Source organism: Rhinopithecus bieti, unplaced genomic scaffold (genome assembly GCF_001698545.2).
Source record: "Rhinopithecus bieti isolate Rb0 unplaced genomic scaffold, ASM169854v2 scaffold_30448, whole genome shotgun sequence".
NCBI lineage: Eukaryota > Metazoa > Chordata > Mammalia > Primates > Cercopithecidae > Rhinopithecus > Rhinopithecus bieti.
Window position 1 is genome coordinate 402,709 of NW_016813223.1, and position 11,681 is coordinate 414,389.

At 45.5% G+C, this 11,681-nt stretch overlaps 1 protein-coding gene across 2 annotated transcripts; it reads right to left on the reverse strand.

Annotated features, from left to right (window-relative positions):
* Nucleotides 1-1,817: 1,817 nt before the first annotated feature.
* On the reverse strand, nt 1,818-5,337 carry SPRR4 (small proline rich protein 4). Of its 2 annotated transcripts, XM_017847842.1 has the most exons (3): nt 5,017-5,337; nt 4,165-4,272; nt 1,818-2,532 (listed from the first exon to the last, which is right to left on the reverse strand). In XM_017847842.1, exon 3 carries the CDS (start codon nt 2,510-2,512, stop codon nt 2,276-2,278), a length of 237 nt encoding a protein of 78 aa, XP_017703331.1. In that variant the 5' UTR covers nt 2,513-2,532; nt 4,165-4,272; nt 5,017-5,337; the 3' UTR covers nt 1,818-2,275. The 2 variants fall into 2 exon arrangements, with proteins under 2 accessions (XP_017703331.1, XP_017703330.1); XM_017847841.1 differs by lacking the exons at nt 4,165-4,272; nt 5,017-5,337 and adding an exon at nt 3,660-3,695.
* Nucleotides 5,338-11,681: the final 6,344 nt, after the last annotated feature.

Genomic DNA, 11,681 nt, shown 5'->3' on the forward strand with positions numbered 1-11,681 from the left:
GGTGGGTACAGATAGTTTGTAATTTGGTCTAGATGTAAACTAGGCTGCTGGCTTGCCACAGGCTGTCCTGTTCCACCTGGAAGCAGTTCTTTTTTCTGTACTTTTGAAAAGCTAGTCATTGCACATTTGCTGATAGTGAGCTAAACAAGACTCCTGTGCTTTAAGGGCTCATAATGTAACTTTTGTGTGTTTAATTATGGCTGGGATTTTGACATAAGTCAATGTTGCTTTGTGAACTTCTGAAGGGTGGAATTACATAAAATAATTTCTTCATAAGGGGGAATGGATGCCCACCTACTCATGCAGAGATGGGACTTTAAACATGGGTATCTCCCCTTCCTCACTGAGTTAATAACTGAGACACAGATCATAGCAGAAGTATTCATTGTTTCAATCACCCCTATCTGTCCAATTAGCTGAAGACCATGCAAATCTATCAGCCTGGAACTCAAAAGTCTGTGGGAAGACTTGCCAAGGCCTTCCTGGGAGACATGAAAATGACATGAAACCCCTGAAAAATAGTGTGTCCAAGAAACTGAATAGGGCTTAGATGGAAGGAAGCCGGGAAGGGGACTGCTAAGACAGACCAGCCTTTGTACTTGACAGAGGGGAGTTATTTTAGGATGTAGGGATTGGGGCAAAGAAAGGCTGTCAATGAATTCTTAGGGCTAGAAGCATTCTTTTTGAACCTTAATTATTTTTACAATACTTTGAGTTTCCTGGTTAATGTCAGTACCCACTAAGTTTTAAGTAACTACTACTTGGAAATATCAGCCACGGATAGCTACTTTAAGGGAAAGTAGAGAAGGTGGTCATTTGTTCCTTTTTAGGCTAGGATGTTAAGTGAGAAAGCAATTTACGCTTGATGGTGGCAACTGAAATTGAGTAACCAAATCCCAGGAAAAGAATAAAGCTCAAGGGGAGAAAATCGGACTCTGTGTTCAACTACTCCTTTCTACTCAGGGTCTCTTCTTCAAATACCTTTCTTTCTTTATATCTGGGAGGTATGCCGTTTCTTTCCAATACAGGCAGCTGGTCTCACATGTGGGTTAGAAGGGTCAGGAAGACAGATGTAAAAACAGGTTTCTTTCATAAGCTGCGTAAAGTCAGACTAACTGACAAAACCAGGCCCTGTATACTTTGTACAAACTCTCTGTACGTGGCCATCCCTGGAACAACACTTCCCTGTGTAAGAAAATGACTTTGACTTCCAAAGAGTACACTGAGACACAGGATAAACTGACTCTGGATAGCTCTGGAAATCCAGCATGGCAGAGTGGAAAACTAAGGTCATTCTAGAACTTGCTACATATCAGATGAGTGAGTATGAATAAGTAAGTGAATGAGCGTGAGTTAATGAATGAACAAAAACACAAACAAATATGTGAAAAAGTCATTTGCACATGTTTGTAGAAATGTTTTGCAGGACTCAGGCCATTTATGTATGCTTTGTGTGCTTTTTCAGAATGACAACTTCCAAGAGGAAAAAACTGCATTCATCAGGTGGGCTGGGCTTCTAATGGTAGGAGCTAAATTTTCCTCCTTTTTGATCTTCCCTAGATGGGATTAGTTATGCAAGACTCTATTAAACTTTTGCCAATGAGTTGCTGGGCTTGTTTTCTGTCCTCCTTTACCTGAGATATGTCTGGATATGTTTCCCCATTGTTGGTTACCAGAGAGTAACTGTGTCCGTAAGAGTGACTTCCTGAACTCCCAGGCATGTGTGTACTTGCACCTTCACTTCCCTAAAATGTTCCCTCTCTGAATGAATGAATGAATGAATCACAGAATGGGACTGGGAGTGGACAATTAGCCCAGCAAGCAGACACATTTATTACATGAAGCACATTATTTATTGGGGAAAACAGGAGAGAAGCCCAGAGTAGGGGGCATCATAGAGAGGAATGAGGCAGAAACTGTGCACCAGTCTCTGTGACCCTACTTGTCAGGGTGGAACCCCAGAAGAAGCCCAGACACTTTCCTCACTTTGGGGAATGGATGGGCCTTAACTGTGGCCATGCTGGAGCCTGGAGAGGATGAGGTCTCTCTCATGCCTACCTGGGAGAGCATCAGGGTGGGATATGGAAGAAGCCAAGGTGGTATATGTGGGGAGGGGTATGATGGGAAGAAATCCTTACAGTTCTTCCTTACATCTTGGGCAGGAGGATATGGGAGAGGAGGGTAGGCTCAAGAGCTGCAGGGAAGGAGAGAAGGAAGAAGAGAAGGTTCCATCTGATAGCCAGGATGGTGGAGTATGGTAATATCCAGTCCATCCTTACTTCTGTTTACTCTTGGGGGCTTGCTGGGCTGAGGGACACTTCTGCTGGGCTGGAATGACAGTGTCCTTCGGTGGGCATTGCTTCTTGACCTGGGGAGCACATGGATCCTTGGTTTTGGGTGCACACGTCTCTTGACATTTAACAGGGGGTGGCTGACAAGGTTGCTTCACTTGCTGCTGCTGGGCCCTCTGAGGTGGGCAGTGCTCCTGCTGCTGCTGCTGCTGGGAAGACATTGCTCTAGGAACAGGTGAGCCTAAAGGAAACCGGGCAAGGACACCATTAAAAGCATGTCTGATGATTAAAAAGTATCCCAGACATTTTACAAGGTCAAAGCATGCCATCTTAGCTAACAGATCTGGACAATGTCAACTGGCTCCCTTGGATAATGCAGACAATAAGAATGGGCAAGGATGTAGGGGCATGAGGAGAGAACAAGAGCAGTCCCTGTCTTACAGGAAAGCATCATGGTGTGTGTGTGTGTGAGAGAGAGAGAGAGAGATTGGGCTGGACAAGGAGTGTACCAAGATTGCAGAGGCCTGATGTCTAATCTCTGCTCCACCCCTGACTCACCACGAGAGGCTAAGGCAAGTCCTGTATGGCTATAGGATAGTGGTTCCAGCCCTCCACAAAGAATTGGGAAGCTTAAGGGCTAGCCAAATAGATCACTGGAGCCAAAGGATGATAGGAGGATGTTCAAAGGAAAGAGTACTAGCCAAGAAGGCTCAGGCTTGGGTTCTAGGTCCATCCTGCCATTCACTGCATGGGCAACCTGCCTTCTCTGGGCCTCAGCACCTTTATTAGAAGGATGCTGGTCAGGAAGTTCCCTGAAGCCTTCCCAGCTCTGATGAGCGTCTCTGGCTATCTTTGTAGGCAGTGTTCCTTATGGTCTAAGTTAATGATTATAGATGGGAAGTGCAGGCCTCAGAAAGTAGAGGTGGCAATCAGAATAGGGAAGAATGGGAGTTGCATAGGATTGAAGACAGTGTTTAATATACCTGTTTCCATACACCTGGAAGGAAAGTTTAAAGCTTACTGGTAAGGAAAATGCAGAATAGGGTGTGAGAAAACTTTAAACAGGGCTCAGAATTGCCACAAAATTCTATAGCTCTAAATATCTCTTCCTTCAACAAGAAAAATCTTCTTGCTGGGGAGTCAAACCACGATCAGGAAAGAACTCATACCAAGCAAGCAATGGTGTGGAATGGAGATTAAACTTTCTAAGTAATGATTAGTGTGCCCTGTCTGCAATTGTCAGGAGACTTGTGTCACTTCCCTGATTACCCAAGGATAGTAGAGGATCTTGGCCTAGCGGCTCAAAGGAGTTAAAGGAGAAGGAAAGAGCCCCACAAATCCCAGGAGAACAGATGAGTTCCCACTTACCAGAGGCGGCAAGCTGGACCCCAGGAGAGGAGGCTGAGCCCTGTTCCATAGGCAGCCACTCCAGGAGCCTTTATAGGGCCCCCAACCTGCCCAGGGCACTTGGTGTGGTCCTGATTACCACCTCCCAGAGAATTCCTCACCCACTTCTCCCACCTGCACTTCCTCCAGGGACTTGCTTTGCTGAGCTGTTTTGATGAAAGCCACCCACCACATATTTTCAGCACTCCAAGTCCCTGCACCTGAGCTAATTTAACCCACCAAAGGTGTTTGCTCAAACTCGGGGAATCAAGGTCTTTTTAATATAGATCAATTATATAGATAATATAGATAGTATACAATTACATAGATAATATAGAACCAACTGAAGGAGCTGTTTGCAGGCAGACAGTTATAAGAAACATTGAAGCAAAAAGAGGAAGAGGGAGAGGATGGAGTTTGGGGCAATTCTGACAAAAATGTGAATATCCTCTTTGCTGCAAATTGCTGCCATTTCTCGAGCACTCACTGCGAGGCTAGCACCAGGACCACCGTCATACTTATTATTTCATTTCATCTTCATAGCCCCTCTAGGGAAAGTGTCATCATTACCATTTTGCAGATGAGAAAAGTGAGGCTGAGGAAGATTAAACAGGTAGTAACAGCAGAGATGGGATTTGAATTCAGATCTGGATGATTCAATGCCGAGCCCCAGGTACCACTCATCCCCCTTCCTCAATTCACAGTGCAAGTGTCCTTCCTAATCCAGGGAGACAGTTCACGTAGTGTTCTGTGAGGCTTCTCTGGGGCACAGGTAGAAGATGATGTGAATGGTGCCCCAGCACACGGTGGTGCTGTCCCTACCTGTGCATTGGGAGTTGGGGTACTGAGGAATAATCGTGTTGGTCACAGAATGTGGGATAGAATTGGTCCCCGTGGTAGACTTGCCACATAAAATATAGGACATTCAGTTAAATTTGAATCTCAGATAACAGAATATTTTGAAAATATAAGTATATTCCAAATATTGCAGGAAACATACTAAAAATTACTTGTAGTTTATATGAAATTCAAATTTAACTGGGCAGGCTCTATTTTTATTTGCTAAATCCAGCAATCTTACTCAGGGCCTTATCTAGGTGGTAGGAAGGAGCCTTGGTCCTCCGTATAGCCTCCTAGGCCCTGGGATGGGGAAAGGCAGGTCCTCGGGGAAGCTGGTCCACCTCTAGCATTCTACCCCAAAGATGGATGTCAGGACGCTGCCCAACAAGAGGCCATGCAAGGGCTCACTGCTGCCATTACCGGAGGAAGGGCTAAGATGGCCTGAGAAATGATAGGAATAGCTTAATGTACTTTCCAAAGCATTTTTCAAATCCCTCACCTCATTTAATCCTCATAACAATTTTACTGACAGTTTAAAGAGGCAGGCCCAAAGAAGTTAAAGGACCTGCCCAACCACATGCAGCTGCTCAGGGTGGAGCTGGGTGGGGGCCTGGCCTGGGGCACATTTCCACTCCATCACCGTGGCCAGCATCTCCATGGTGGACAAGTCACTGTCATTGGGTGGGGACCATGACTAATAATGTCTCCTGAGCTTTCTGTTGTATGTGGATGGAATACTGCTCATTTTTCAGGGTCAGCCTCACTTTAATCAGCCCCTTAATTTTCCCCTCCAGGCCAGACCTCCCCCACTTCCACCTCCCCAGCCTAACAACATGAAGAATGTAATATTCTGGTTTCCAGATTCCGGTTCTGCATTCCACCTCCAAGAAGAACACCATCTCCACCTGCAGCCCTCACTTCCACACACTCCCAGTCCTCTGTGCTGTTGCTGATATGGACTCCCCACAAGGAACCTATGCAGCAAGACAGATTTGCATGGACATAGACCAAGGCTTTTCACATGCCTGGTGCCTCGAAGGCACCGGTATGTGTGCATTGCCTGTGAACAGATGGACAGCTCCATTCCTCATGTCCCAGTCATCCATGTGGGTTTACTGCAATGAATTTTATTCCTATTTTTCCCAATTTGATCATTGCCCTTTTATTTTATTAATAAAGAACTCCTGCTTAGTTTTGAAACATTCTGTCATGTGATAAATTTCGGCTTATAAAACAGCTATCATCTCAGAGGATACCCTAGGGGTGGCCAGGATAGAGACCTAAATATGGCTGGCCTTAAAGGGACCATGTGCCATAGATCATAAACACTCAAGACCCAGTCAACCTCATGTGCATTCAACATGTTATACCTTTCAAAACTTCCACACTCAACTTCCCTGTCAGCTACATTATTCCCATTTTACAGAGAGGGAAACTGAGACTTGGAATGAGGCCAGGCCTAGCCCAAGATCACATGAGGGCTAATGTCACATCCAGGGTTGAACTGTAAGTCTCCTGACATCACAGTTCCTCTCAGTCAGCCGACAGGAGTGAAATACTGGGCAGCTTCTTAGCAGAGGCTGCATTGATGACAAATTAGGAAGCTGCTTATGGTGGTCTCCACCTCTTTTTGCCCCAGTCTTCCTCCCGATTTCCTCCCTGGAAGCCAGGTACTCTTTTCCCCGCTAGCGCTAGCATGTCCTCCCTCCCTCCTCTGAGAGATCTTCACTGATCCCTGTCTCACACTGCCAAGTACAGGTGCTTGTTTATTAGTTATTAAACCTTACCAAACACTTCCATATGCAGTTTTCACAATACACTATGAAGAAAGCTAATTGTATTACACATTTTATAGGCGAGAAAACTAGCTCTGATGGTCCCTGGATCCGGAATCCAGGAAGGAGGGTTCATCCAACTCTCTTAAATGGGTAATAGCTGATTTCCAAACACCCTGGCTGGCTAGGGCAGTGGATTATGTTTTCAAAGGAGAGAGGAGACTTCCTGGCACCCCTCAAATCAGCCCCTCCAGATAAGGCAGACCCTGGGAAGCTATGTGGAATGGTGACTCTGCCGTCACCCCTCCCAGCCCCACTGCCCCAGCCTAGCCACGGGACTGTGTCCTGGCCAATCTGGAGTTCTGCATCTGCTCTCTCATCTTCAAAGGACCATGCTGTATTAAAAACCAGAAAGCCGGGCTCTGCATCTTCCCGCGCAGGGGAGCAGGCACCTGAGAGCAGGTGCGTGCCTGTGACTCCATCAGGGAAGGGAGGGTGCAGGCAAGACTCATTTCTGAAGCTGAGTCAAAGCTTGAGAAACCCAGCTCCACCCTGCAGGCAAACAATGGGGTGACTGGCAGAGGCCTGAGCACTGGGAGGGGACCTACCAGAGACAGTGTTAATAATTTAACTCTTAATCCAGACACACCTTCCTATTTGTCTCTGGATTTTGGAGAAAAGAAAGGTTGTTAATGACTCCATCTGGAGACAAATGGAACATATTTATTATGCCATTTCCAGGAATGAAAGAAGAAAAGACAAAAAGGAGCATCCAGGGTGAATCATGAGAGAGTTTTAGGGGAGGAGGACCAAGCTTAGTAGAGAAGACAGTGGAGGTTTGGGGCCAGGGTTTCTGAATTGTAGCTGCTTGTCCTGTAAAGTGAAAATTCAAAACTGAGCAAGTAGCATCTCATTTTAAAAATTAGATTTAGCTGGACATGGTTGCTCATGCCTATAATTCCAGCACTTTGGGAGACCCAGGCAGACAGATGGCTTGAAGCTAGGAGTTTGAGACCAGCCTGGGCAACATGGAGAGATCCTGTCCCTACAAAATAAATTTAAAAATTACTCAGGCATAGCGGCGCATGTCTGTCATCCCACCCGATCAAAAGTCTGATGCAGGAGGATCACTTAAGCCTGGGAGGTCGAGGCTGCGGTGAACCGTGATCGAGCCACTGCACTCCAGCCTAGGTGACCGAATGAGACCCTGTCTCAAAATATAAAATAAAATAAAATAAAATAAAATAAAATAAAATAAAATAAAATCAGAATAATGTAATATTTGATTTATCTTAATTTTGGGTTGATATTTAACCAGCAATCATGACTTAGAAAATTTTAGTTTCGTGTTTCTCCCTTCACTGATTACTTAATCTGTCAACAGACACTTTAGAAGATGCTACTTAAGGAGACCTTGCAACTTTTTTTTTTTAAATGTAGGAAGTCCATTTGCAACATGAATCATTTCACCCTCTAATTTATCTGTTTGCATAGAAGATGTTTTGATACTAATGTTAGGGATTCTGCATGATAATATTAAAGGAAGTCCCTTTCACAGAAGGACTTCCTTGGAGGGAGAACAATCAGAAGGTGAATCTCCAGAAATATGTGGTTAATTTATCTCTTCGCTCCACCTCTCATCCCGCTATGACACATTTCTAGAAGACTCTGGGCAGTACTAGGAATTTAGGGAGAAACTAGCCCTGAACCTTGTGTGAAACACTAGTCTTCATGGAACATCCACAGACCATGCACTGTGGAAGCTGAACACTGGCAGTGGAAGGGTGGGGATGAGTAGCCAAATCGCCCATCTGGGAAGCATGCCAGGATATGCCTCATGGAAGCCAAGTGGAGCTGAAGCACTAGTCCCCCTTTCCTGTGACGTGACATGGTTGCAGTTAGAGACACAGGGTGGGAGCCGAGGTAGGAGGGAGTTAGCTCTGGGAATACTCACCCCTTACTGGCTGTGAAATCTTGGGTACATCCCCTAACTTTCCTGGGCTTCAATTTTCCTTTTTTCCAATGTGAAGAGATTGGCCAACATTATTGCTAAGGTTCCATCGAGGGCTAAGAGTCTGTAAATGTATGATTAGGTCAGGGAAGGCAGCCTTATTTCATCCTCGTGGAACTGACAGTGAATTGAGGGTGTTGAGGTTGATTTCAGGATCAGTGGTAAATTGCCTTCCTTGGTGAATGGTGTCCGCTATGAGAGAGGTGAGTGGTCACATGCATGCAGGTAGCCACCATTCCCAATTCAGTCTAATGCAGGAAGCGGTGTGCTAGAGTATATGTGTAACAGTCCTTCATGCACTTGAAGAAGGGGAGGGAATACAAACTGTTTAAAGATCTTGCATAAGCTGCCACCACCTGTACTTCCTGTTTTAGCTTCCTTAAGACAGTTCCAGACAAAATTATTCCTGTTTCCGGAACTTGCCTGATACTTTCCTGCCTCAAACCATTCAATCTGTGATGATGCCCTACTCCCAGATTTCCCAGTGAAATTCAGTCTTCGGGAACCATCTTAAACACCACTTTCCTCACGGCCCCTTTCCCCATCTTTCCCAAAAGATGTGCTTCCCTCCTTTGCTCAGTATCCACAACTTTTAATTTATGCTATTTGGGTGTTTCTCCTCTACCCCTCACACTAACCAAGCACATATTAAATCCACTTTATACATGTGAACCAGCAAATGGACACATGAATAAATGGGCAGATGATATATAAATGAATAAGCGGAGAGTTTGACCTTACAGGCAGAACCCATGAAGTCCTAGCATGTGTTTCGGACTAATTTATCTTTTCAGATTCAGGCCAATGCTTAAGTAGCAATCCTTGTTTATCCTAACCATACACATAGCCCTTCCCTTCCCTTCTTCTGCCTTGAAGATCTATGCTGCAATCATCTGTCACCTGTAAGAGGCCTTGTGCCTGGATGTTAATACACTGATGTGTGTGTGGTGTGTGTGGAGTGACTCTTTATATCCACCCAGAGTGCAAGCTCCTTAAGGGCAAGAAGGATGCTCAAGACAGAACTTACACCCTAGTAAAAACCGGTGCATGACCAGATGATAGACTAGCTAGTTGGTGAGTGGGTGTCCAATGACTAAAGGATGCTGCTGAGTGAGTGAATCTGTGAGTGAGCAAGTGAAAGATGGAGGGAGGGAGGAGGTGGGTGCATAAGTAAGAAATGAGCTGATAGACTAGCTGCCTAACTGGCCAGTTCACTGAACAACTGACTAGCTGGCTGATTGAGTGGTTGATCAACTGATATACCGACTGTTTGGCTGACTGGCTGATGACTAATTTAGAAAAGCAGGTGCTGGTATAGTAGAAGAAAGAAAGCCCTGTAGAAGAAGTGATAGGGGCTAAGGGCAGAAAACAAAACAAAAAAATGCTCTGCAAACGAGCCCCTGAGAAGTGTATCATGTGAGCTGAACAGTTATTTCCTTTTTTTTTTTTTTTTTTGAGGTGGAGTCTTGCTCTGTAGCCCAGGTTGGAGTATAGTGTTGTGATCTTGGCTCACTGCAAGCCCCACCTCCCAGATTCAAGCGATTCTCCTGCCTCAGCTTCCTGAATAGCTGGGACCACAGGTGTGCACCCTCACACCCAGTTAATTTTTGTGTTTTTAGTAGACATGGGGTTTCACCACGTTGCCCAGGCTAGTCTCAAACTCCTGACCTCAAGTGATGCACCCACCTCAGCCTCCCCAAATGCTGGGATTACAGGTGTGAGCCACTGTGCCCAGCTTGGACAATTATTTCTTAATTTTCTTTCTTTCTTTCTCTTAGGAGTTCCCTGTGATTTTCATTTCTAGTGTCAAAGAAAAAACATTTCAATGGCACTTGTTGCATGTGTTGAGGAAAGACTTTATTCAGGACCATTATGATAGATATAGGAACCATTGCAATGGGATTTTTTCAGCAGAGGGGAGTTTGAGCTCAGCTCTAAATACATCGTGGGCAAATGAGCATCTACAGCCAAGGAGCAGGGTGGGAGTCAGTTGTTGAAAAGTGACTGAGAGGAAACAGCAGAGCTAAGAGGAACTGTGGCTAAACCAACCCAACAGAATTCTTGATGAAGATAAGCCAGGGTGATCAGACTTCATGTGGGGGATGGAGGAGGTCAAGGAACCTGATTAGATATCAAGGGTAATCAGACATTGAAGGTGGGTGGTTCTTGGTAAACTTAGTAAGGCTGGTTCTTGGCTAAAACTGAATTCACAAGCAAGTACACAGGTGAGCCTAGAAGAATGTTCAGGAGACTGACTAAGGTTTGGTCAAGCAAAGAATCTTTGTCACTGGTCAACCAAGCTCAGCGGATGTAATGTCAACTAAAGACCAGCCACAGCAGCCATGGAGGAAGAGTAGCTCTCTTCCTGGAAGAAGATAGTTGGAGCAATAGGACATTTCTGCCGATGGCACTATCCAGTGGGAAGCCTGATTATTCCCCAGGCTTTGGGCCCCGGGAATGAAGAGCTGGGGCTCTGATTGTCCCTCAGGTCAGTGATGTTGGCTGAGATAGGGAACCGAATCAAACAGACAAATTAGCTGATACCACAAGCTGGGCCAGTCTGTCAAGTCAGTGACCTGACCTCTGGCCAGGAGACCTTCTGGGGAATCAGCTGCTTTGAGCAAAGGCTGCCAGAATCAGTTTCAGACAGTGCCATGTATGAGAACTGAGGCACTGAGTTCAGGACTAGGACCCAGAGATCTGTACAGCTGCTACCGGGCATTGAGATTGGCCTTGTATGTAGTCAGTAGGCTGAAATACAAATAGACTATGTGGCATATTCATCCCTCCTGAGCTGGATGAGAAGGGAAGAGGCAGGACTATACCTCGTATCCATGGTAAACAAGCCACTCCAAGCCTAAACCCATCAGTGACTCCTTCAAAAAAGTCCACAGTTTTTGACGTGGTATAAAAGGCCCTTCATACATGGCCCCATCCTGAGAAGACTCACAATTTAAATCATAATAAAAAAAAGAAGAATAGGGTTAGGCATGGTGTTTCACGCCTGTAATCCCAGCACTTTGGGAGGGTGAGGCAGGCCGATCACGAGGTCAGGAGATCAAGACCATTCTGGCTAACATGGTGAAACCTCGTCTCTACTAAAAATACAAAAAATTAGCTGGGCGTGGTGGCATGCACCTGTAGTCCTAGCTACTTGGGAGGCTGAGACAGGAGAATTGCTTGAACCCGGGAGGCGGAGGTTGTAGTGAGCCAAGATGGTGCCACTGAACTCCAGTCTGGGTGACAGAGTGAGTCTCTGCCTCCAAAAAAGAAAAAGAAAACATCCATGTAACCAGCACCTGTGTTAAGATATAGATCATAACCAGTTCTGCAGACCCCCTTCACAGCCCTCCCAGTCACAACCTCCTAGTATCATCC